At 39.3% G+C, this 27345-nt stretch overlaps 5 protein-coding genes across 9 annotated transcripts in view; all 5 read left to right on the plus strand.

Moving 5' to 3' along the window:
* gramd1ba (GRAM domain containing 1Ba) overlaps positions 1-3598 on the plus strand; it is a 42842-nt gene extending 39244 nt beyond the window's left edge. The window contains 1 exon segment of the mRNA XM_043250353.1: positions 128-3598. Within this exon segment, the coding sequence (XP_043106288.1) occupies positions 128-217 (90 nt within the window). The 3' untranslated portion in view covers positions 218-3598.
* A 977-nt stretch (positions 3599-4575) lies between these two features.
* On the plus strand, positions 4576-14239 carry git2b (G protein-coupled receptor kinase interacting ArfGAP 2b). Of its 5 annotated transcripts, XM_043250782.1 has the most exons (21): positions 4576-4763; positions 5815-5948; positions 6737-6849; positions 6934-7039; positions 7186-7272; positions 7595-7725; positions 7820-7914; positions 8005-8050; positions 8159-8164; positions 8268-8319; positions 8465-8537; positions 8650-8747; positions 8840-8951; positions 9033-9175; positions 9262-9414; positions 9504-9713; positions 9909-9998; positions 11329-11411; positions 11484-11618; positions 12281-12344; positions 12836-14239. In XM_043250782.1, exons 1-21 carry the CDS (start codon positions 4712-4714, stop codon positions 13013-13015), a joined length of 2163 nt encoding a protein of 720 aa, XP_043106717.1. In that variant the 5' UTR covers positions 4576-4711; the 3' UTR covers positions 13016-14239. The 5 variants fall into 5 exon arrangements, with proteins under 5 accessions (XP_043106717.1, XP_043106715.1, XP_043106719.1 ...); XM_043250780.1 differs by having other exon boundaries at positions 11329-11618; XM_043250784.1 differs by lacking the exon at positions 9909-9998.
* Positions 14240-14322: 83 nt separating this feature from the next.
* gltpb (glycolipid transfer protein b) lies at positions 14323-17616 on the plus strand. The gene is made up of 5 exons (XM_043250118.1): positions 14323-14641; positions 15213-15271; positions 15362-15495; positions 15893-16043; positions 16262-17616. Exons 1-5 carry the CDS (start codon positions 14539-14541, stop codon positions 16442-16444), a joined length of 630 nt encoding a protein of 209 aa, XP_043106053.1. The 5' UTR covers positions 14323-14538; the 3' UTR covers positions 16445-17616.
* Positions 17617-22266: 4650 nt separating this feature from the next.
* On the plus strand, positions 22267-23322 carry LOC122353062 (trace amine-associated receptor 13c-like). The gene has a single exon (XM_043250897.1). The coding sequence runs from the start codon at positions 22315-22317 to the stop codon at positions 23320-23322; it is 1008 nt and encodes a 335-aa protein (XP_043106832.1). The 5' UTR covers positions 22267-22314.
* Positions 23323-26005: 2683 nt separating this feature from the next.
* Positions 26006-27028, plus strand: LOC122353067 (trace amine-associated receptor 13c-like). Its single transcript, XM_043250900.1, has one exon. The coding sequence runs from the start codon at positions 26021-26023 to the stop codon at positions 27026-27028; it is 1008 nt and encodes a 335-aa protein (XP_043106835.1). The 5' UTR covers positions 26006-26020.
* The last annotated feature ends 317 nt before the right edge of the window (positions 27029-27345 follow it).

Here is a 27345-nt window from a genome sequence, read left to right on the forward strand (position 1 = left end):
TACAAAACGTGGACGAACTTTGCTTGAAAGTGTTCCATATATGATTATATCCTACGTTATTAGAATGAACTGTTACTGCAAGCTGCAATCATCAAAGATTGAGATAAAGATATTTGTGCGTTTACAGATGAGAGAGTCTCTAATGAAGCTACAGAAAGGTATCGGGCTGAGAGACTACGACTCAGACAGTGAAGAAAGGAGAAGTCGCTATCACTGACAAACAGAGTCCCGGCTCAGCCAGTGCAATGAACACCTCCACATGTAAATGACCGGATGAGCTGGGCCGGGGCATGGTAAGTGGGCGGCACTGACCGGACAGATGCCGAAGGAAACCCAGTACTGTAATTTCTTCTCTGCGATGAAAGAAACAATGATGGAATGCAGTCCCGTGATCGTGGAATCTGTCCGTTTACCCAGGGCTAAAACAAACACACCAAAACAATTCAACTGTCACTTCGAAAAAAGACACAGACTCTTTGGTTTAAACACTCGGAAAACTTGAGCGGATGTTGGAACTCTGCAGCATCCCTTTTTTAAACCTTTTGGAGTCTGGGACCAGATAAAGAAAATACGGAGTTACTATCAGCAAATGTTATGTGGACGTGTACATGTTTATTTATAAAAACAAAATATGGAAACGAATGATATTATGATACACATGAAAATATATCATTTCTATGTAGAGCTATATTTGTTGCCAGAGTTAATTTGTAACAGGCTTCCATGGAGAATCAAGGCTGGTTCCTTGATAGCTTGCGCCATGGTGTATCAACTATATGCAACTGGTATATCCACCCCTGTCTGGAGGAATGACTTCCTCCGATTGGTTGATTTGCGATGACAAGAGAGCCACGGACTCTGAGGTTCCATCTACTAAGCATCAGGCTGCATTCCAGTTTCCATACTGCTGCGCTATCACAGTCCATACTTGGAGATATTCATATTTTTAGGCATATGGGATACTTTTTTCCTCTTCCCAGTAAGTTATATGGAAATAGGGTGAAAATACTGTCTAAACAGCTTGTTATTGCAACATCTGCTCAGCCATTGGCCTGAGTTTGAGAGCGGGACGCAAATTTGTCTTTAAAAAGACAGTTGCTCAACTATTAAATAAGAAAGTAGTCCGTTTCTACAGTAGCTCACATTCATTTTTACCTCTGGCAATTAGGATTCAGATGTCTTTACATTTTGTTAATTGTCGAAGATATCATGATGAACAAAATGTGAATTTTCATCGTTGCTCTCAGAGCTTATTGTCTGCAATAACCCAAAAGCCAATGGAAAAATCCTTTTTGTAGAGGGAACCAGGTTGATGCAGATTTCTAGCCTGCAAAAATATACCGTCACTTCAGCGCTCTCTTACGAGGAAGAGTATGGGAATTGGGATGCAGCCGTCAAGTCAACCAAACCTCTCATGCAGTGGTTAACTACAGCAGGTACTCCCCAGCCAATTGCATCCATTTATTTGTGAATGAATTATTGTTACATGAATGTGTTTCTGTTCTCCCTCAGGATCCGTCTATATCCTGTGGGCAGCTGTAAACAACTTCGTATTGCCAAGCTTTGATTTTAAAGCCATTCCGTGATTATTGTTTGTTTTTATATGTCGTTTTTGTGTTTTGATGCTGAACCAGCTGCTGGACAGGTGCGAGATGCACATTGGTCGTTTGATGTCAGAAAGTATTTAACATAGTTTTTGTTGGTATCGTAGAGCTGGACAGAAATGTATTTTGATGTGTTCTTATATACTGCAAAAAATGCTTTTCGAGACTAAAATTTTTTTCTTGTTTCTAGCCAAAATACTAAAAAAACTGTCTTGTTTTTTTTACTTGAAAGAAGCAACATAATCTGTCAGTGGGCTAAGCAAAACAATCCTGTTTCATACGGAAAACAAGATCCATGATTTATTTAATTTAATAATTGTTAGATATTTGGGCTGGAAGCAACAAAATAATCTAGTCTTCAAAAGCGTTTTTTTGCAGTATAGAGAGACCAGCAGTGAGTGTGTTAAGACTGAACTGTGAAAAATCCAGGTTATGCTTGAATTTACAAAGAGAAACGGTCTAGAAAGTTTGGCAATATAATAAAAATAATGGTCAAATTGACTAAAACCACTTGACGTATCTTACGCAAAAACATTTTCTCATACAAAATTGCAACACACAAGTAGATGATTTATTTATAGAAGGAGCTGTGATCCTAAAGTGGCCTCTGTTGATATGGAGCCATGGTGCTCATGTGGGCGACATGGGTTTGAGTCTAGCCAATTTCCTGATTCTGCCCCTCCCCTCCTTTCTTCCTGATCAGGAATCATTGAAATCCTTAATTCTAAAAGGCCAAAATGAAAATTAGAATTAGTAGATCTATTTCTAAGCAGCAATTTTACAATCTAAAGTTGAATATTTAAATATGAAGTGCTTTTTGTGGAGTCTTTATATTCATATTATAAACATAAAGTCCTAGTTTCTGAATAATGTAGATTTTGACATTGAATCAACTTGTTTTCAGTTCATTTATGAGTCCAGTTGTCTCTGGCATTGTTTAAACCAAAATATGAACTGATGTGAAGAAATATCTAGCCCAGAACATGACTTCCCGAATGGATATGAACCAGTGCAATTTGTTCAAAACTACTGGATCTTAGATCCTCACCTCTGTGAGGTCTCGTGGGTGACTTTGGAGCCTCTTCTATCCCTGTGTCGGCTTTAGTCGCAGACCTCTTATTTAATAGCAACAAGGCCAGTTCGGAAATGTAAAAATAGCACCTGCGAGCTGTAGCGATCAACTTGTACCGTTTATTTCAGTTAACCGTTAAGAACAGACACACGCAAAATGCATTATTCATGATGGTTATGTTCCTAAAATCAATCCGTAACAGGGACTACAGTTCATTCATGTCTATATTCATTCTCATTAAATTAATATGCAGTATTAAATGTGCAATGTGTGTTCAAGTAGAGTGTGCAAGGACCACTGAAACTCCACATGAACCGTTATGTGCGAATGTATTTTCTAGCTGAAAGACGATCATTCATTTGAATGTATCCTGCTGGGTTTGGAAGCACGGGTGATTTAGAAGGCATAGTGTCTTTTGATGTCAAGCACTGGGAGGCCACAGCAATGGTGCCACATTGCTCACTGTCAGGCCCTAAAAGTATTATTTTTCAAGTTCTGCTAACAGTATTGTTTTTTACCGTAGACTATATGCACAGACAGGATGGTTGCTTTTCTATGGCCATGACTGTTATGGTCCAGATGGTTTAGAAATTCATATGTGGTATTTTTTTAAGGCCATGTCAAGTCTAGGAGTAAAACACTGAGATAACAATGCACCGGGTTTTTCTTTGTTTTTTGTTTTTCCTGATACATTGAAAGAAAGAAAAATGAATATGTATTGAGGCTTTTTTAAAAATTATTTAAAGTTTTCTTTACCAGATGTATATACACACAAGTATACTGCAATGTATGTATATGTTGTGTACAGTCAGTGCACATCCTAAATGCGCTGGCCGCACTGTGGGATCCCTGAAAAAAAAAAAAAACTATACAGTTTGTGTTGTCAAGAAATAGACGGAATGAATAAAATTATTTAAAAGAGGCTTTTATTGTGTTATTGCTTACTACATTTTCCGCATTTTAACTCTTATTATTTATACATAGAATAAAGTGGAAGTTTAGAATTATGTTTAAAAGTTTAAAATTAAAATGATGTTAAATGGACTAAAACAGCATTTACTCTAGTTCGACGTTTTATTTCTTGAATCCTGTTGGTGTTTGTCGCCATCTTGTGGCTGATATCACATACTGTAATTTTTAAATTTCATTTTATTACAATAAAGCTGTGCAATTTACAACAGTGGCAAAAGTGTCCCAGTTTACCTGAATTAACTCTACATTTAGGATGTCATAAAGTACGAAATCGTTTTATCCTATAATGTTTTAATGAACAATTATTTGATCGTAATGTATCCACAAAGACATAGAAGGTAAAGTGCTCATTTACAGACATGCTCTACTTGAAGATCTCTAGGGCCTTTTCTTCTAAATGCCCCAATTAATCTCAATTTTTAATGGAGAACAATTCCTCCTGGACTCCCGGAATGACCCATATAACTAATGAGCAGAACAAAGAAAGGTCGCTACAGATGCTCAAAGATTTCTGTGTAAAACAACCGTGAGGTAAGTAAATGTCGGCGTGTAATTTATAACCAGAGATTTGCAGGCAAATAAAGTGGCCAAAAGGTTTACATTCTGCTTATTTTAGCCAATTTATAAAATTTTTAATGAAATAAATTATTTTATAAGCCTATTTATCAAACGTGCCTTCTTGTGAACACGCGGAGCTTTTGCTTTTTTTTTTTTACAAATAATAGCAATAATTTGGCGGGAAGTTTTAAGCAGGGGAAAAAAACATAAAACGCATAAATTCCTCACATTCACAAAATATGTACTTTGTAAAGCCAAAAGCGATAGGACGCGATAAACTGACACGCTATTGGTTAGCTGCCGGTGGTCGCGTCGCTCGGCTGCAGAGCGTCACGTTAAAGAAACCCCGCCCATCAGATGCTGGGCTCCTCCTCCTCCAGGAAGTGAAAAAAGGCGTCAAATAAGGAGGAACAAGGGAAACGCGTCCTCCTCACATCTGTCCCTTTCCCTCATTAATCCGTTAATCACATTAATGTTTTAGATTGTCGTGTAACGCGGCTGTACGATGTCCACTAGAGCTCGAAACAGAGAGATCTGCGCGGACTGCAGCGCGCCTGGTAAGACAAAACAAACACGAAACAATCGCAAACAGGCAGGTTTAATTCAGGCAGACGCTTATAAAATTAATTTACGTTAGATGATTGTCAAGCAAACACGGTAATGATCATTACGGATCAATATGGATATTGGTGCTCGATTAAAACAGAGCGCGGTTAAATAACGATCCCGGTTTTCCCAATGGAAAACAGCGCTAACTGATAATGTTCAGGCCCTCGTTTTTTTCCTTCTTTTTTTTTTTTTTTTAAATCCAAGATTTATTTTAATAAGACAAAGAAAAGATCACGCAATATGTGGGGACCAGTTTCCATCAGAATAGTTGCTTTTATCTTAAAGGTTATTGTTATTATAAAAATAAAATACTAATGGATCGAATAACTTGATTTCCGTCAAAGCTGTTATCAAATAAATATAGTGATATATTAGCCAATGTATGGGGAAAACAGTAAAATAAATATTTATAACTCATTTAATCGCTTCATATGTTGATTTTTTTTTTTCCCACAACCACATTGTTTGTTTGTCTTAGAACAGCCCGTTTTTCTTTGATTAATGTGTACACAAGAACGATTAATTTAAAGCGACAAATTAAATATATGCATAATTGTACATTTTTATTTGTTATTATATTTATAGCATTGTTTTTTTTGATACAACAGGTGCAAATGATATACTATCTTTATTTGTTGCTCACGTAAAAATTAACATCTATAAAAAATTTGGGTTATTCAAAAAATTGCATTAAATAAGTTACTGTAGCTTCTTTTTATGTAGCTTTGTATTATTAGAGAATGATTTAAAAAGTATCTTGAGCTTCCATACAAACATGGCCATCCGTACAACGAAACCACATGCTTAATGTCACAAATGAAACCTATACAAAGTATACATTTCTCATGTTTTGCTCAAACAAACTTCGTAAAAGCTCATCGTGTCGCTAAGAAGGAAGAATGACTGGAAAATGATGCCAGGATCTGCCTTTTGAGGGGGATTTGTTACTGTGTTGTGCAATACCCGGTGATTCACGGAGCTTTTCCTTCTCCCTCTCAGATCCTCGTTGGGCCTCGATCAATCGTGGAGTTCTGATCTGTGACGAATGCTGTAGTATTCACAGAGGCCTGGGCCGCCACAGTTCTCAGGTCCGACACCTGACCCAAACCTCGTGGCCCTTGTCTCAGCTCCAGGTGAAGACCCATGCCGCATGCTCTGATGGGGAACCGCTTAGCTTTGCGCTTCCTGAGGTTCATTAAAAGGAAATGGGGCTTTGTATCTCAGTTCCTCTGACAAGAATAGAATTCGGTGGTCTGCACAGCTTCCCCTATCGGCAGCTTCTTTTATTCTATTTCTAGCTTTGTTGATTTACACCACGCTGCAAGATAATGTCGTTAGACGTTGCGTCCAGCATCTAGAATTATCGGTAGAACCAAACAAGTCATATTGGAACATAACCAACTGCATTGGGTTAAATACAGGTCTGTGGTTGACTGCAAAAGATGCCGCAACATTCGTCTAGATCAAGTCATGCTGCCTTCGCATGAGTTTTTTTTATCTGTAAATACGACCTAAGAGACCATTCATGACCATTCATGATTGGACAATCATATTTACTATAATTCAGATTCTGCATCGGTTCCTTGATGGCCGCAGCTTTGCAGAATTCACCTTCCTTTTGACATTAACACGAAACGGCTTGTTTTAATGATTCTGAGTCGATTCTCTCTTTTGAGAGATAGTAACTTTATACACGGTGCACTTTCAGATTTAAAACTTTGCAGGATGTTTGCATTCATTTAAAGCTGTGTTACGCAGGTTACAGGCAATTTTCAAAAGTCCATAATAGGAGCGCTTTACCTCTGGCCTGCTTTAGAGTCTAGATGCTTCTCGTATGTATATGGGCGTTTTATGCATTTTGTGTGTTCGATCTCTGTCTAAAAGTGAAAGTTGAGGTGATGTTCTTGGTGTTTATCCACAGATGGTGAAGTCGCTGTACAATAATGGAGCAAATTCAATCTGGGAACACAGTCTTCTGGATCCGTCTTCCATCATGAGTGGAAAACGCAAAGCCAATCCTCAAGACAGAGTCCAGTGAGTCCCATATATAATGACAGTAAAACCAAACAAGTCTCTCGGCATAAACATGCTCACTTTATTGTTCATTTTCTCTTTCAGCCCCAACAAAACGGATTTCATAAAGGCTAAATATCAAATGTTGGCATTTGTTCATCGAATGCCATGTCGCGAAGATGATAGTGTTACCGCCAAAGACCTTAGCAAGGTAAGAAGAAGATCATGAGTGGACAAGAACCTATGAGATGAAACTGAGATTTAAACAAAGTCTATCCGAGATAACTGTCTGATGTGATATTCTAATTCTTGAGACTAAAATCATGAAATAAACCATGACTTCACCCTTGTTTTCAGCAACTTCACTCTAGTGTTCGAACCGGCAATTTGGAAACGTGTTTGAGGCTGTTGTCGTTGGGAGCGCAGGCTAACTTTTTCCATCCAGTAAGTTTCAGTGTTATTGTTCAATTCTAGGTAATGTAATATTAAAAACAGTATCAATACCAAAATCTGAGCGTAGTTGAGCCAAATCAGTCTGCCAAAAGACAGATCATAGGTTAGGATACCCGATCAGTGTTGATCAAATAAATATTGCATACTACATGACTGTGTGTGTATATAGATATAAATCCACTGCTAAGGTTGAATAAGGTTTCGTTGTTGCTTGCTTTTTAATCGAAGCACTCCATAGCAGGTATTAAGTTGCATTGTCCTTAACTCTAATTACTCCAATTCCAATGAATGCCGTGTCACTTTTTATCTGCAGGAGAAAGGAAATTCTCCCTTACACGTGGCTGCTAAAGCAGGCCAGCTGCTACAGGCGGAGCTGCTCACTGTATACGGAGCAGATCCTGGAGCGCCAGACAGTTCTGGGAAGACTCCTATTGACTACGCCAGGTGAGAGAGAAGCAGATCCGACGGGGCAACAGGACAGAGATTCAGCATTTTCAGCTAAGTTTGATGTTTTGTTATCTGTTATTTCTCGCTATAGGCAGGCAGGGCACCAGGAACTTGCAGACAGACTGGTGGAGATCCAGTTTGAGCTGACAGACAGACTAGCGTTCTATCTGTGCGGAAGAAAGCCAGGTCAGTCATAAGTATCTCTGTAATAACAGAATGTAGATCAAAGACTTAAAGCCTGAAAAAGTGTTTTTTTGTTGTTGTTTTTTTTTTCAGATCATAAAAATGGTCAACACTTTATAATTCCTCAGATAGCAGACAGGTAGGATAAGCTCTCTTTTGTATCACACCACTCTTATGTTGTCGATTATGATATGTAATTTATACTTAATACACAATTTGTTTTCTTTGTTGGCTTCATTTGGATAAGAAATGTGTAAGTATGGAAGTAGGACTTGTTGGTGTTTCTAGAGTAAATGTTGATCAGATGACAACAGCTCTTACATTCATTATTTTTATTTATTAATTTTTTTTTACAGCAGTCTTGACTTGTCAGAATTGGCCAAAGCAGCAAAGAAGAAGCTTCAATCGGTAAGTTGTACAGGAATCTGTTTTTGGAGTTTAATCTTAATTTGTCTCCACGCGTTCTGGATTGTTTATTATGTTTATTATTCTGACAACTATTTGAAACCTGAGATTTGCTGTTTGTAAATTAACCTTGTTGTGCTGCCTTCAGCTCAGTAATCATCAGTTTGAAGAACTAGCCATGGATGTTTACGATGAAGTCGACAGAAGAGAAACGGATGCAGGTTAGAAGCGTAATATTCTGATCTCTGACCATTTTTCTCTTAAAATGTGCTCTCAGAAATGCGGTAAAAAGCCATGGTTTTAAATGGTGTAATTCTTCTTTTGCGGTTATAGTCTGGCTAGCAACTCAGAACCACAGCACCCTGGTAACGGACACCACGGTAGTACCATTCCTCCCCGTCAACCCTGAATATTCCTCCACTAGGAATCAGGTACACTGACAAAGATGCACACTCACCTTCTAAAACGATTGAGTTCATTTGATAATGTTTGGTTTTCCCTCTGTTTGTGGTGTTTGTTGCAGGGACGTCAAAAGCTAGCCAGGTTTAATGCACATGAGTTCGCAACGCTGGTTGTTGATATTTTAACTGATGCCAAGCGTCGTCAGCAAGGAAATTCTCCTGATAATTTTAAAGGTGATTAAAGGGGGTCTTGGGTTTTTTCTTTTATCTCAAACTGTATAATGCTTTATACTTATACTCGTTGCTTCTGCTCAGATAATGTGGAGTTAATTCTGAAGGACATTGGGAACCGTCATGGCAGTGAAAGTCCAGAGATGGATCAGCCGGATTATGATAGTGTCGCGTCTGATGAGGATACAGAGCATGAACCAACATCTGGAAAAGATGAGCGGACCAAGGTAGATCAGAAGTTTTGCAGGGTGTACAGTAGTTAGTGTGTGTGTGTGTGTGTGTGATCAGATTGAACTTTGATCTTTTCTCTCAGAGCTCAGAATCTTCAGACTTGTCGGACAGCCCCATCACTGTGCAGGAGTTCATGGAAGTGAAAAGTGCTCTCACTGCCTCCGAAGCAAAGATCCAACAGCTCCTCAAGGTCAACTGCCATCTTAGTGAGGAGTTGAGACTCATGCAGGGCAAGGTAAATAGTCACATCAGACCTCAAAACGATTGCGCAACATTCCCGTCTTTGCTGCAGATGTCTCACTCTTCTCCGTGTCTTGATCTCAGTTGAATTCCCTCCAGAATGAGAATAGCACTCTGAAATGGCAGACTCCTAACAGTTTGGCGAGACCACAGGACCTACCAAACAGGGCACCTCCACGTGGCTGCAGGGCTATGTCGATGTACGAGACTGGCTCGGGTCTAAGGCAATACCACCCTAGAGGAGAAACAGTGTGCCCTGACACAACTCTGACTCTTCAACCACTGCCGTCAAATGTAAGTACAAAACAAATCCGGAAGTGGTTGTGGCACTCCTGTTTCATAATTTCTTTGGTTTTTAACTCATTTGGTAACCCAGTGAATCATCACTTTGAGGTATGCTTCGATAGCCCCTATATTTTTTATGCATTCATATTTGAAACAAAAAAAAATCCCTTTGCCCACTCAAAGCATAATCTGAACCCTTTCTAGATTGGGAAGGGTCCCTCGGTGACTGCCTTCTCCTCACTTCCCACGTTCCCCTCAACTCTGTCCTGGTCCTGGGATGAAATAACCCAAAGGGTGAAGTACCTGCTCAGTGAACAGGCTGTTGAAAGGGCTTCTCTTCTATCTGTCCCCATTCACTCAGTGCATGAACCACAGATCTGTCCAACCAATGGACATGTTCCTCAGCTGGACTACTAACGTTAAACTGTATGCACAGCGAGAGACAACAGCCATTAACATTACTCACATCTCTGCTTGATGTGTAAAGCAGTCACTGGCTCTCTGTTACCTCGGTCCCAAAACATACTCTACGCAAGTACGTGAATGCAGATGCTTGTAGCTACACAAGTTTGATGTCATCCATCGTTTTAAACTGTTTCAGAATGTAATCCATGTGTTTTTTTTTACCATTTGGCAAATGTTTTATCAGAATCAACTTACATTAAATATTTATACATTTTATCAGTTCCTTTATACTCCATTGACTCTCTGGCCTTTGTGAAACAGTTACTCCTCCCCAAAATTAAATTAAAACACTTACCCCCATGTCGTCCCAAACCTATAAAAACTTCACCCCCGAAATGCAATTTAATTTAATTTTGATGAAAACGGGATGCTTTAGACTGTCCCATTGTCTGCCAAGTAAATAACACTGTCAAGGCACAGAAAAGTATGAAAGAATCAGTATTTTATGAAGTGTTGTGAACCTGTCGAGTATGCTGTGTGCGTCCAGTAGATACTCTCTAAGATGGTGCTACAGAGACACAGAGGAGACAAATTGTTGAATAAATATTTTTTTATTTTCTTTGCGTACAAAGTGTTCCTGTTGCTTCGTTATGGTTGAACCACTGATGGCAGATGGACTATTCTGACAATGTCTTTCATAGTTTTCTGGACCTTGACTGTCTTACTTGCCATTTAATAGGAGGCTCAAAACCTTCCCAATTTTCATCCAAAATATTGTAGATATTCCGAGGAGCTTTTATGGGTTTGGAACGATCTGGAAGTCAGTGATTTTAATAACAAAATTTTCATTTTGGGGTGGAGTAAACTATTAGTTAACAGTTAGTTAAACTGTTAACATGTTTATACCCAGCTACTTGAATAATAATGCGGTGATAACTAAGGCAGATGTTCGAAGGTAACTCTATTACTTGATCGCTAACGCGAGAACATGTTTTTACAGCGTGTTTGACCAAGCGTCTGTGACTGCTTTCATGGAGTATGTTATCTGGGTTTACTTTACAGCTCTACAGCTTTACAGTTATGCTGAAGTTTTGATTCTACACCAAAAGCATGATGGTTTGCTGTGTCTTCAAGCTTTAAGCTGGGTGAGCCCCAGTTGTCAGTAATAGGTTGCATCCCTTTCTGCAGAAAGCTAACTATGATTCTGTTCCTGTTGCAGGGATCCAGCTTAGATTCCCAGAGCGGCATGCCAGAAAGCGAATACGATAATGCACTCAACCACATCGAGATGGACGAATCTGGGTTTGTCTTTGTACCTCTTGTTGTTTGCAATTTTTTTATTTTTGACACTGAGACTGTTAACTTTAACCATAGGTCGCAATTAGAAAACTCGACTGAGGGCGACTGTTCGTCTCTACCGTGCACAGAGGATGTCATCAGCAAAACAGAACTGATCACAAAGAACATCCAGGAATTACTCAGAGCTGCGCAAGAGAATAAACATGAGAGGTAAGAAAATGAGTCTGGCCTTTTTTTGGAGACGGCATGGGTAGGTTTAGTTGTGTAAAACGGTCTTCCAGTTTCTAATCGGTAACTCCAGTGGCAATCAGCTCTGGGAACAGTGCCTCCTTTGTCTGTTAAGCGAGGGCTGGAATTGTCGACACAGCTGGGATAAAACACATGACCGAGATGGAAGGACACATGTAGATTCACAAATTGCTCATGAGTTTACACGAGTGTATTCAGTATTCACATTAGTATCAGTCAGTTGGATATTATATTCTGAACACTGAGCCTTTGTTGCTCGACTTGCACTGGTATTGAGTCTCCGGTCAGGGCTGATCATTATGCATTCATGGGAGAACGATACCATAGGTTAGCATTTCACTCACCCAGTTCTGCACTTCAGCTCTTCTTTCACAATGTAAAAAAAGGCACTGTGAGGTTGCTGTGTTCTGGGTGTTTTTTTTTGTTTTGTTTTTTACCACCAAGAACCACTTTCTTCCCCATGTTTTAAATTTGCATTTCTTCACTCTCCACATTTTTAGAATTTTGTAATCATAAATTTAAAATGTATTTTAAAATTGTAACATTTGAATAAATTTAAATGATTCTTTTTAGCAGTTTAATAAGAAAAATAATTTTTTCATTGTTTATTTTTTTTGTCAAAGCTTTGTCCCGTGTTCAGAGAGAATTCTTGTAGCAGTAACAGAAATGGCTACGCTATTCCCTAAGGTAAGTCTTAAGCCAACAAAAAAATTTTGCCTAAAAGGGGTGGTTAATTTTCACTTTTTGATCATCAGCTTGTAAAAGCAGTAGCATATGAGGCAAGTTCAACACGATCTTCTGTGTGAATATTATCTGTGTCTCACTTGGGCTCAAATTGATGAGCAGTCATTATTCACAATACAAACAGAGCACATGCAGGGATGTTTAGACGCGCACTAGATGGTGTTTAGCCAATCACATAACACTGGGTCAGCTAACCAATCTGAGCACATTGCGTATTTCTTAAGGGGCTTAATGGAAACAGGAAATCATCAGTGTGTTTATTGTAGAAGGGACAGTAAAGTGTAGTTAAAATAAAAAAAATAAAAAAAAAACACACACAAAAGTTTCACCACCCCTTTATTGAAGAATGTGTGTATTTATAGCTTTGTCTAATGTTAGCATCCACAGCAAGCACTGGATGGTTAATAAGGTTCTGAAATTGTCTCCCATTACAGAGGCCATCCTCTGAGACGGTTCGCGGGTCCTTGCGCCTCTTGACCTCCAGTGCCAGCCGTCTGCAGGGCGAATGTCAGAAGGCCACATCACACGACTCCCAGCAGGTCATTCAGTGTGCCTACGACATTGCCAAGGCAGCTAAACAGCTAGTTACTGTGACTACCAAAGACAGTAACTGAGTTACAGTACAAGTGAGAGCCTTTCCTGTTCAGTGTTCCACCATGTATTTTTTATTTTGCTATAATTGTCCAGTATTATTGATGAGCAACACAGCACAGTCTGGTTTGTATTACTGCAAATAATTACTTGTTTTTTAACTTTATGCATACGTACACTAACATAACAGCTAGGGCACTAAACCTTGATAATCAATGCCCTGTTTTTTTTTTTTTTTTTTTTTTTTTGGTCCTAGCTTTTTAAATGTAAACTAATATTTGTTGCGCTTCCCATGGTGCTAATTAACTGATTTGTTATTGTCTGTATCGCGTCTGTTTACGGATGAACAGAACAGGCCTTTACTCATTCAGTACCTGCACATTTCAGATATACCACATGCAAAGTTGAAGTGAGACTAAACCAGAAATCATAAATAGCTGTTATTGCTGAAATTCAGCTGGTGTATTAAGTGTTTCTTTGTCTTGAAAACCAGCTCACTCCACATGTGACCGTGATGTAGATGTCAGGACACACAATGCCTCATTTCTTGTGCAATAAATAACTTATGCCTCGCTGCAAAATCCTATCTTGCCTGTCCTGGTGTTGCCAATGTATTAAGTATTCAGAAGTGTATAGTCTTATGATGGAGTGCTTTAGTATATTATCATACCTCACTGTGTGTGTGTGTGCGAATGTGTGCGCGTGTGTGTCCACTTATTGTTATTCAAACTAGTCCAAACGTACTTTTTTTAGTTTCTGTTCCTTGCGGTTTAATCCTAGGCATGTGTGTGTGAAGGTTTTCATTCATCAGAGAATGTCAGAGTTTATTCATAGACAACGGCCTGATGTTTTAGGGATGCTCTCGTTTTAATTTGCGTGTCCAAAGGATGTGTTTATCTGTTGCCTTGTCTGAAATAATACAAATAACACAAACAATTGCCTAACGGCCACCAGCTGCTGTGTTAGTGATTCCGGTATAATGTGGTATCGCTTTGTATTATTCAGTACATGTATTATATTTATATACGAGTTATATGTAAGCTGCTAGTTGTCAGTCATGTATGCAACTAATCTGGTGCGCGATTTCCAGCTCTTAATATCTGCCGGATGTGTACACGTGCACTTACCTGCTCAGTTCTGAAGGTCAAGTTGGGCCTTCATATGGGATATGCATCATGCAGTTGATGCTGCTTCAATGAAAGTCTTGTTACTAAATATAATAAATTTTAACTGTACTCAAGCTAAAACGCCTCATGTCTTAATGCACGATTTTATTTGCAATAAATAATTACACTTACCCACGCTGTAGGGTGTTGTCACAAGTCTAAAGCTTTCCAGGAAGGGTGTTTAAAATGCCGGCATGATTTATTAACGTGGTCTCACTGAACTCATTTCGGTCTTATTTCAGTCAGTCGGTCACTTTGTCGGAGCCTCTTAACACCTGTTGAACTCTTTTTTTTTTTTTTTGGACGTATTCCACACATCGCGTGCAATTTAAAGAACCATCCTATTTTCAACTATTTATATTTTACTTCGATGATTTGCGATGGCGCTTTTGCTGGATCAGCAGTTTGCGCCGCTGCCTGACACCAACGAGATCGCCACGAAAACATTTCTGGAGTCAGTTTCTCATCTGCCACCTTTTTTCGGTGAGTTTTTCGGTGGAAAAAAAAGTACGTTTATTTTAAATCTTTTGAGGTTTGAATCAAGCGTATAGATTGAATAGGTATATATTTTTTAAATTGCATCAGTGGACTGGAAGCAGCATTTAGTACCGCACATTTTTCTCACCATGCCGCTGCCTTTCAAATTTAATCATTTAATTGGACTTCTGAATGTCTGAATAGTACAAACATAGGTAATAAACAACGAGGCCATTAAATATTGAGTGGAAAGAACGGATATAGTTTTCTTCCTCAGGCGGAGTTAAGGATGGTTTTTGAACTGAACACGTTCTTCCACACGGGGGCGCCAAATGCTTGGGCAAAATGTCGCATGTAGGCCTAATTTTTTTGTCATTTAACGTTTGGTGTATAGTCTTGTCTAGTTACAGTTTTTTAGTTGCAGTACGGGTAGTTTAGTGTCATTTTACTGTCACTGGGTAAAGAGTTTCAGCAATTGTTCACCGGATGGCTTCCTTTAAATCGCTGTCTTTCTTTACACCCCATGCCATCCTGAAACTACACACAAAAAAGTGATTTATGAAATTGTTATTTTCAGATTGCCTTGGTTCCAAGGTTTTTGCACCGATTAAGGCTGACATAAATGGAAACATCACAGTAAGTCTGAGAACGAAGTCATTAGGCCATTGTTCAATACTGAAAAAAACTGACAGAAGCATTTTCTGAATTCCTCCCAATTCCCGCAAGAAAATCAAAGCTGTCTACGACTCAGATCCAGCGAAGTATGAGACTCTTCAACAGATTCTGTTATCTGAGAAAAGCGCCTATGGCTCAGAGTGGCCCAAAGTTGGAGCCACACTGGCGCTTATGTGGTTAAAAAGGTAATTTGTTCATCTAGTCAAACTTTCTGCATGTTCTTTTGTCCAAAATATAGCACCCACAATCTTGTATATTATTTCTTTCTTTAAATGTCTGTATTTTTCTAAATAATCTAAAATTCTTAAAGGAATGCGTAAGAGAAACTAGAACTGCACAATCATTTTTTCACTATAAATCATTTATATTGATTTAAAAATAGATAAATAAACAGCCCACCTGTTCAATGGGTGTCCTGCATAAAATGTAGCAAGAACTATGCTTAAAAAGTAAAAAAAAATCACATTTGATTGCACGTCTTACATTAATCATTAATGTTATAAAAAAGCCATTATTAAAAACTGTAACCATATTATTTTACAATGTTATGTACAGTTTATGATTTTCTTTTCTTTTCTCTAGAGGCCTGCGGTTCATTCAGATTTTACTGCAGAGTCTAGCAGACGGGGAAAGAGATGAGCAAAATCCCAATCTTATTCGCATCAATATCACTAAAGCCTATGACCAAGCTCTCAAGAGGTACCACGGCTGGATAGTCCAAAAGGTTTTCAAGGTGAGTGTTTTCTATGGCAATACGGGCATGTCGATTTGAGGCTTGGAATAGCCTTGTAGAGAATTCTCGTTAATACATCGTCTGCTCTGTGTATACAATTATTTTTAAAAACCCATTTATCAATAACAATGATAAAAGTCACCTAGCGCTATGTAAAAGGTATGGCTTGTCTGAGACAGCGATGGCTTATCCAGAATTTTGTTTGGTGTCTGCTGTAGGCTGCACTATTCGCTGCACCATGCCGGTCCGATTTTCTTAAAGCTTTATCCAAGGATCGAGAAGTTGCGGAGGAGGACTGCCTGGCAAAAATTCGTCAATTCTTGCTAAACTTCACAGCAACTGTGGATGCCATTTATGAAATGTATACCGTAATGAATGCCGAGCTGGACTACTTAGCTTGAAACGTCCTAAAAAAGGTCAGTTTCCGAAGCTATCTTTCATTGTGTGCAGTTTTTACGTACCGTATGACATGAGGACACAGACTCTGTTGTATGACAGTAGTTGTTTAAGCTTGTATGAATGTAGCATTCATTTTCTAGCGTTTAGTGTGGATGAGGATGCTTTATCTCCATTGTTCAAATAAGAAATGATTATGATTATTAAGGGTTATGTTTTGCTGTAAAGACCCAGGAGTGTTTTTCTGACTGCAGTAATGCACACTATATAAACAGCTCCTTTCCTTAGTGCAGGACAGGGCTGTCAAAAAGACTGAAAAACTAAATTAGAATTTTCTACTTTTTCGGTTGGGGAAGGTTTTTGGCTCCACAAGAGGGCACACCGTCATCGAGCAAAATATTAGCATGATAAAATAATCTTTTTATTTTTACGTCACTGTGTTTTTGACAGCCCTATCGCAGGAGTTCTGAAGTCTGGTCTTCGAGATCCGCTTTCCTGCAGAGATTAGCGCCAGCCTTAAACACACCTAGCCGCAACGTATTATAACGTACTAATAACAAAGACCTTGGGTGACCTTTTGCTTAAAGACCGATTGGTGTACCACATCAAAGTACCGCGTCGTACGCCACTGATGTCAAACGCCTGCTGATTAGCTTGTTCAGGTGTTTCTAACTAGGGTTAGAAAGCTAAATTGTGGAGGAAAGTGGAGGTCCAGAGTTGTTATTGTGTGCATTTTAAACCTTGTGTGAGTGTTTTGTAATTGACCTTTGTGGTTTTAATAATTTATCATACCGAAGCATTTCATCGTGCAGTATAGATTTACGCAAATTGGGTTTTTTTTTGTTTTCTTTTTTTAAAGTTGAAAAGTGAATTGTACGATTCCATTTGTACTGTCACAATAAAGGGGACAATCACAGCAACATTTATGTTATGAGATTGTAATCGTCCTTCTGGCTGGTATTTTGATTTTCATATGGAAAATGTCACCACTGTTTGTCTTTCATGCTGTATCGAGGATTGCCAAAAGTTACTCTGATCATCGTTCTGAGAGAAAACTGGACAATGCGGTGTAGTTTTTCATCTTTTCTATGGAAGCAGATTGCAGAGACGCCGTGTGGTAAATCTATTAATAATGTCACCAATTAAACCAACTGACTGTCACTCAATAAAAAAATCATATTGCTGCATGTTTTTTAAACTTTTGATGTTGTTTGGTTTAATCCACTCCAAAAAAAACGGCGAAGCCCCGACTCTCTATAGAAGATGAAACACTTATGAGCAGTGTTGCAAAGTCCATGATTTTTCAGGTTCTGGGCTACTTTTACACTGTTGCTGTGGGTTGCTTTTTGGTCTGAGCTGAAGCGAACCCACCCCATCCATCCCTCCCAATGCCATTTTGCCGCCAGAACATGATGGAAATCATTAAATTATGTGCAATCACTACATTAAGTAGTATAAATATGTTTTATGTATTTATGTTCTGTGGTCCTACATCTTGCAAAAACAGATTATTTACCACAGACTGTCCTACCTGCTTGTTACAGTATCTAGTTGCATACCTCCGTGCACACTTTTAATGCAGACCAGATATGTCATGTGTTCACTCCATACTTGTGGGGTTCATCCAATCACAATGCACGGTGTCAGCTAGCCAGTCAGAGCACACATGCCTGTTGGAAGAAGGTGCTTTGTAGAAAACAAGACATTTGAGAAAGGCGGGGATAAAGGAACAATAATGTACAGTAATTGAAAAATTATGTATTTTTTTTTTACAATAATGCAGGTCAACATTTTCAGTGCAATAAGTGATGATAATAGTGAGCAAGATATATCAGACGCACACCTGTAGAGTTTCAGGTTTTAGACAAAATATACCTTGGAAAAGACTACTCCCTGAAACGAGTGTTCGGTTGTATCCTCTGCCCTAGATCTAACATATTCTGTTACCAAATAATGATCTTTAAAATAGCATCATATGACCCCTTTAATAAAAAGTTTATAACATACATTGGTTAAAATGTGCTAAATGTGTGTAGCATCTTACTTTTTTGGACTGTGATCGAAATGCAGTGGTTATTGAAACTTTTTGTTTCTCTGTTAATTGTTAGTTTTTTGGATAGTCTGCGCGGTTTTCTTTATATAAGATGGCTATCACTAAATATGACCGAGCCACTCTTATATCTATTGGTGTACAATGCACCCAACTTTCGCCGCTTTTTTTAAACCGGACCCATGTTGGCGAAAGCGAGATCCTGTCGAAGACAAAAGGACGCGACCGCACCACGGCGTCCACGAGGAAACGAGCCGGCGTCAGGAACAGGTTGAGGGCACGCTCACACCGCGCTCCCCTACCTAGTGTCCTGTTAGCCAACGTCCAGTCTCTGGAAAACAAGCTCGATGACCTCAGGGTAAGGATCAAGTTCCAGAGAGACATTCGGGACTGCAACCTCCTCTGCTTCACCGAGACATGGCTGAACCCAGCGGTACCGGACCACGCCGTACAACCGGCCGAGTTTTTCTCTGTTTACCGCATGGACAGAACAATGGAGTCAGGGAAGACACGGGGAGGTGGAGTGTGTCTGATGGTGACCAACCGCTGGTGCGACAGCGTGAGCGTTGTTCCTCTCTCACGCTCCTGCACACCAAATCTGGAACTTCTGACCATCAAATGTCGCCCTTTCTATCTTCCACGGAATTCAGCTCGGTCATAGTCAGCGCCGTTTATATTCCACCTCAAGCGGACACGGACGCTGCAATATGAGATTTACACGACCACCTCACAACACACCAGTCACAGCACCGGGACGCCGCACTCATTGTGCTGGGGGATTTTAACAGTGCAAACCTCAAGCGCGCACTGCCGAACTTTCACCAGCACATCACCTGCCCCACCAGGGGCGAAAGGACACTGGATCACTGTTACACACCCTTCAGAGAGAGCTACAAGGCAAAATCATGCCCACCGTTTGGTAAATCGGACCATTCCGCCATTTTCCTCGTACCTGTTTACAAACAGAGGCTGAAACAGGAAGCCCCGGTACAGAGGGAGGTGTCACGCTGGTCTGACCATTCGGTGGCCGCTCTGCAGGACGCTTTGGATGACGCAGACTGGGCCATGTTCAGGTGTAGCTCCGAGGACGTCAACGTGTTCACGGAAGCGGTGGTGGGATTCATCGGGAAACTAGCGGATGACACGGTAGAGAAAACCGTCATCAGGACGTTTCCCAACCAGAAGCCGTGGGTAGACAAAACTATCCGCGACTCTCTGAGATCCCGCTCCGTAGCCTATAACACGGGGATAGTCACCGGGGATATGTCTGAATACAAAGCTGCGTCGTACAGTGTGCGCAGAGCAGTAAAGGAGGCAAAGAGGCGCTACGGGAGGAAACTAGAGTCACAGTTTCAACACAGTGACTCTAGGAGCCTTTGGCAGGGACTGAGAAACATCACGGACTATAAAACGCCAACCTCCAGAGTGGAGAGCGCGGATGCTTCTCTGGCAGACGAGCTAAACACCTTTTATGCTCGTTTCGAGGCTGCAGCTAATCACGCTAGCGGCATGATGAACAGCATGCACGCCGAGAGAGCCGGAGAGGAAATCGCGTTCACCATTTCGGAGCACGATGTAAGGAGGGCATTCAGGAGAGTGAACACCAGGAAGGCAGCAGGACCTGACAGCATCACAGCTCGGGTTCTGAGAGCCTGTGCTGACCAGCTAGCACCGGTGTTCACTGAGATATTGAAACAGTCTACAGTCCCCTCGTGTTTCAAAGAGTCCATCATTGTTCCTGTGCCGAAGAAACCTCAACCATCTTGCCTAAATGATTACCGCCCTGTAGCTCTGACGTCTGTAGTGATGAAGTGCTTCGAGAGACTCGTCAGAGACTTCATCACCTCATCACTACCGGACACACTGGACCCACTACAGTTTGCTTACCGCCAAAACCGGTCTACGGAGGATGCCATCACACACCTCCTCCACACAATCACAAGCCACCTGGATTTTAGGAAAGGGAACTATGTGAAAATGCTGTTCGTGGACTATAGTTCAGCGTTCAACACCATAGTTCCCTCCACGCTCACCTCGAAGTTGGAGGTCCTGGGACTCAGCCCATCCCTGTGTCACTGGATCACCAACTTCCTAACTGACAGACCACAAGCCGTACGGATGGGAAAACACACCTCATCCTTCCTCACTCTCAGCACTGGAGCCCCTCAGGGTTGTGTTCTGAGCCCCCTGCTGTACTCACTGTACACACATGACTGTGTGGCCACTACAAACTCCACCACCATCGTTAAATTTGCTGACGACACTGTCGTGGTGGGCCTGATCTCCAACAACGATGAGATGGCCTACCTTCAGGAGATCAACAACCTGGAGAGATGGTGTCAGGAGAACAATCTGCTCCTGAACGTCAGCAAAACAAAGGAGTTGATAGTGGACTCCAGCACGAAGCAGGTGCGCTCTTACCATCCCATCATGATCGACAGGACCCCAGTGGAGAGAGTGGACAGTTTTCGGTACCTGGGTGTTCACATCACGCAGGACCTGTCTTGGTCCTGTCACATCAACACCCTGGTGAAGAAGGCCCGGCAGCGTCTATACCATCTGAGGCGCTTAAGGGACTTCAGACTCCCATCTCAGGTGCTCAGGAACTTTTACACCTGCACCATCGAGAGTTTCCTGACGGGAAACATCACCTCCTGGTTCGGGAACAGCACCATGCAGGACAGGCGAGCTCTTCAGAGGGTGGTGCGGTCAGCTGAGCGCACCATCCACACTGAGCTCCCTGTGCTGCAGCACATCTACAACAAGCGGTGCTGTACCAGGGCCAGGAAGATCGTGGAAGACCTCAGCCATCCCAACAATTGACTCTTTTCTCTGCTGCGTTCAGGAAAGCGCTTTCGTTCCCTGAAGGCAAACACAGAGAGAATGAGGAGGAGCTTCTTCCCGCAGGCCATTTGGAGTCTGAACCAGAGAACACCCAGCACCTAATTACCGGAATTCCCATGTTCACCCCTCTTTCCCAGATACTCGCCACTTACTTGGACAATTGCACTAGTCACTTTGCACTGGACATTCGCACAGCCACTTTACATTTTACACTTATATTTTATATTCTACACTTTATTTTTTATACTTTGCACACTTCTTTTTTATACATTTTTTTATACTTTATATTTATATTTTGTTTTCTATTTTGATGCTGGACGGTTGAAAAGAACATTTCACTGCATGTCGTACCATGTATGTATGTGACAAATAAAATTTGAATTTGAATTTTGAAGGTGCACTAATAAATGGCCATTAATTTTTTTATTACTCAAAATGCATGATTTTCATTGGTTCTTGCTTAAAAATACATAAAAATCAGCTATGAAAAAATATGATTTATTTATTTTTCATTTATATCATCAGAGTGGGTGGTAGATGTGTTGATCGTCTGATCCAGACGCTGTATAAATAAAAGAACAGTAAGGAGAGCAGAACAAACTCCTAACAGGAGGAGACTCACTCATGGCCTATGAGACAGAGCATCATGAGACTCAATACTGCAATATTTTTGAAAATACATAATTCAATAATTTAAATCAATAAATAAAGCCACAAAATACAGACAGAATTTTTGTTAACAAGTATTTTGATTTTTGCGAAAAAATGAACACTGTTCACTCATGCACAAAAGAACAATATATTGGCGTAACTTTTGTATGACCTTTTTTGTTAAAGACTGTTAAAACAAGTCTGCAATCTGTAATCTGTTTGTTACATCAGAGTGGGTGGTAGATGTGTTGGTCATCTGATCCAGACACTGTATAAATAAAAGAACAGTAAGGAGAGCAGAACAAACCCCTAACAGGAGGAGACTCACTCATGGCCTATGAGACAGAGGATCATGAGACTCAATACTGCTTTCCTGCCATCAACTCTTCATGTATCAAGGGAAAACGCTCCAAACATGAATATAATATCATGTATGTGTTTTTTTCATTGCTGTCAGCATGGACTGTGTTTCTGAATCTGCTGGTGATCATCTCCATCTCTCACTTCAAGAAGCTTCACACTCCAACCAACCTGATCATTCTCTCTCTGGCTGTGGCCGATCTGTTTGTTGGACTTATTGCTATGCCTGTGGACGCTATTAAACTGATTGAAACATGCTGGTACTTTGGACACACTTTCTGTAGGTTGTTTTTAATCATAATGGGGCTGCTCCTCTCAACATCTCTCTCTAATTTAGTTTTAATTGCTGTTGATCGTTATGTTGCTGTGTGTCACCCTTTACTGTACCCCAAGAAAATAACTACAACTAAAATGTTAATTAGTATTTGTGTCTGTTGGTTTTGCTCCTCAACCTACAATATTGTTAGTCTGAGCTATGGATCTGTTGACATGTCACACAGATCAGATGCATGTTATGGAGAGTGTCCCCTTGTACTGGATTTTGCTTTGGGAGTTACTGATCTATTTATTTCATTCTTGATTCCTTGTACCCTGATAATTACTTTATATGTTAGGATTTTTTATATTGTACATAAGCAAGTAAAAGTTATAAACTCTCTGATGAAGAGTGGTAAATGTGAAATGGAAGGTTCAGTGAAGAGGAAATCTGAGAGTAAAGCTGCTCTGACATTAGGGATCATTGTCACAGTTTATCTGCTTTGCTGGATTCCTTATTATGTACTGTGTCTAACAGAAAGCAGTGTGTCATCTGCATCAAATTTTCTAACATGGTGCTTGTATATAAATTCATGTCTAAATCCTAATATCTATGCTTTATTTTATCCCTGGTTCAGAACATCAGTTAAACACATATTAACACTTCAAATATTTAAGCCAGCATCCTCTCTGGTCAATGTTTTGACTGATCATAACTCATAGACTGGATATAGAAAATTTCTTTCCTCTGATGTGGTAATGAGTCACATGAGCAGCATGACAGGCCTGATGTTAAATTTCACTCCTGTCCTGATATGAATGCATTCGTAGCATGACATGTGAGAGAGACATAAAAGAGAAGCATATTCTAAAATAAAAAGAAAAGACACTAAAATCTCGAAACCAATTCAATATCAAAAGTGTTTGAATACGATTTTAAATAATTAGACTGACTAATGAAGTTTGTCATCCTTCCTCATAGTTTTATACTTAGAATTTCTTTTCTGTACAACATCTATGCAACACAGCCAGTATTTTAACACGTTTCATGAAGCCTGTATTTTTTTGAGGGTATGTTCATTAGAAGGGTATTCTTAAAGTATTATAATGAATACATAATGCATATATATCATCTCATAAATAACCCTAACAACCATTACATTATAACACTTATTTTTGGGTTAGACTATAGCTTTTAAGATTATGATGATTTATATCACACAATGAAAACACTGCAACCACTTACTGTAAAATACAATGGTTACCTATAGCTGTAATGTATTATAAGCCACATATCTTTCCATTGTTTAAGAATTGTTTAAGAAAGAAAAAGCAATAATCTTATTACTCTTAAAATCGTTAAAATGATCAATGTGACATCAGTGGTTTAACTGTAATTTAATTTTTTGTGCACAAAAAAACTAAAATATCTTTATTAAACAAGTCACCCTAGAGCGCCATTTTGGAGAGTATCACAATAAAAAAATTGTTTTCTTGACTTTTTTAATTAAGTGTTGCCTGCGTTTTTTTTAAAGGACTATGTCCTATTTTAATTTTTTATTTATTTTTTTAAAGGTCATCGATTAGAAAATTCACTTTACAAGTAGTTTGAACATAAATGTGTGAAGGAAGTGTGCACACATCCATCATATAATTTTTTAATCCCTCCCCTCAAATCAGGCTGATCTGAGATTCCTGGCAGAATGACATAGTTCTGCACACGATTTTAACAAGACTGTCTTACGTTAGGTACACCCTGAGTGAGCTGTCGTCAGTCTATTGTATCGACTCTGGTCCAAAGAAAACAAGACGTCTCTGATTAAGTGATTGAAGCGTTTCGTTGTTAACCCTCTAAGTGCCAAAGTTGCAAAATTGGGATAGGGCTGGAAGTAGCACAAGCTCTTTGGATCCAGTCAAGTGGTGATGAGGCTTGATGGGCCTACAGTCCTATCAGAAACTCGCTTAGCCCCAGCACGGCCCCCCCAAGGATTTCCAAATGATTGACCTGTTTTTTAACAGTATCATTCTCATTAACATTGAATTGAATCTACTTTAACACATCCTGATAAATCTAGGCTATACAGGAAACAAAGCCGCTCTGAATTTTCGTTGATGACTGCATTGTTAAACTAATAGCCTGAAATAACTGTGAGGAAATAAACTCATGTATTTTATTAATGAAAGTAATCTAATAATAATAATAGGCAGAATAACAAGAAGAATGTGACAGGCTTACATTAGATGGAAATGCTAAATCCTCCTAATTTTGCCAATTTTTGCTGATTATCTCTGTCTATCATCGACACATGATACCAGGAGAATCAGCACAGAGAGGTTGTAAAATTGTGAAAACATTTTTTATAAAATAAAAAATATTTGTAATATAATTACCAATCCTATTTGGCTGTATTGTTGCTTTCCTCTTTTTAATCATTTCGATTGAGTATTTAAAAAAAACAACAACAACATGCAAATAAGTAGAAAAATCCATTCAATATTGTATCCTAAATATTATTGATAAACTGAACAAACAGTAGGCTACTGTTCACATGCATTTTACTACTATAGCAATATAATAATAATTTAGTGCTTTCTCCTGTTTTACTGTTGCTTTACTCTTTTCTGATCAGTTGGAATGAGGATAAAAAGACAAATAAGTTCAAACATCAATTCAACATCCTAAATATTCCTTAATATTACAAAATTCTAGATAGACTGCCCCCCGAAGATGTCATAATATGCTAATTAAATTAATATATTTACACCCCACATAAACTTTCAGTCATGCCCAACATTTTCATAATTTGCAGTAGATCTCTTTCTAAGTACTTTCAAGCTATAAGCTTTTCAAATTTTCATGTCCAGCATCTTTCCAAAAACAACAACAACAAAAATGAATGGCTCATTACTTCACGGAAGAGATGGGCGGGGTCAGCAGAGCTTATTAGCATTTAAAGGAACATGTACAAAGAATGGCTTACTAAAACAGCTGATTTTGAGAAAATGAGAATTTTTTTTTTGTTAATTGGTGTAATGCAGATTATCTCTTACGCCACATCATCAATTACATTGAGTGACATTAACACTATAACATTTTTATTTATATTACAGATACATTTGGAATATTTTTAAGCATTGCAGCATTGGTGATATTATATGCCAATATTACACATTTTGTTGTGTAAACCTAAGTGCTATGTGCAATTTTATATAACTGGATGAATAAAATAGTCAAGTTGAAACTTTACCTAAATACACTGTGCTATTCGTATAGAACATAACGGCACAGCATCTGAAATCTGTAATCCGTTTGTTACATCAGAGTGGGTGGTAGATGGGTTGATCGTCTGATCCAGACACTGTATAAATAAAAGAACAGTAAGGAGAGCAGAACAAACTCCTAACAGGAGGAGACTCACTCATGGCCTATGAGACAGAGCATCATGAGACTCAATACTGCTTTCCTGCCATCAACTCTTCATGTATCAAGGGAAAACGCTCCAGACATGAATATAATATCATGTATGTGTTTTTTTCATTGCTGTCAGCATGGACTGTGTTTCTGAATCTGCTGGTGATCATCTCCATCTCTCACTTCAAGAAGCTTCACACTCCAACCAACCTGATCATTCTCTCTCTGGCTGTGGCCGATCTGTTTGTTGGACTTATTGTCATGCCCATAGAGGCTATCAAGTTGATTGAGATGTGCTGGTACTTTGGAGACGCTATCTGTAGGTTGTTTTTAATTATCATAGGGCTGCTCCTCTCAACATCTCTCTCTAATTTAGTTTTAATTGCTGTTGATCGTTATGTTGCTGTGTGTCACCCTTTACTGTACCCCAAGAAAATAACTACAACTAAAATGTTAATTAGTATTTGTGTCTGTTGGTTTTGCTCCTCAACCTACAATATTGTTAGTCTGAGCTATGGATCTGTTGACATGTCACACAGATCAGATGCATGTTATGGAGAGTGTCCCCTTGTACTGGATTTTGCTTTGGGAGTTACTGATCTATTTATTTCATTCTTGTTTCCTTGTACCCTGATAATTACTTTATACTTGAGGATATTTTATATTGTACATAAGCAAGTAAAAGTTATAAACTCTCTGATGAAGAGTGGTAAATGTGAAATGAAAGGTTCAGTGAAGAGGAAATCTGAGAGTAAAGCTGCTCTGACATTAGGGATCATTGTCACAGTTTATCTGCTTTGCTGGATTCCTTATTATGTACTGTGTCTAACAGAAAGCAGTGTGTCATCTGCATCAAGTTTTCTAGCATGGTGCTTGTATATAAATTCATGTCTAAATCCTAATATCTATGCTTTATTTTATCCCTGGTTCAGAACATCAGTTAAACACATATTAACACTTCAAATATTTAAGCCAGCATCCTCTCTGGTCAATGTTTTGACTGATCATAACTCATGATTTGTAAAACTGACAAAGCATAAACCCAATGTGTCATAGACTGTATATTGAATATTTCTTTCCTCTGATGTGGTAATGAGTCAAATGATCTGCATGACAGGCCTGATGGTAAATTTCACGCCTGTCCTGATATGAATGCATTCGTAGCATGACAGAGAGATGTCATATAGAGAGAGACATAAAAGAGAAGCATACTCTAAAATAAAAAGAAAAGACACTAAAATCTCGAAACCAATTCAATATCAAAAGTGTTTGAATACGATTTTAAATAATTAGACTGACTAATGAAGTTTGTCATCCTTCCACTCATAGTTTTA

Source organism: Puntigrus tetrazona, chromosome 10 (genome assembly GCF_018831695.1).
Source record: "Puntigrus tetrazona isolate hp1 chromosome 10, ASM1883169v1, whole genome shotgun sequence".
Taxonomy (NCBI): domain Eukaryota; kingdom Metazoa; phylum Chordata; class Actinopteri; order Cypriniformes; family Cyprinidae; genus Puntigrus; species Puntigrus tetrazona.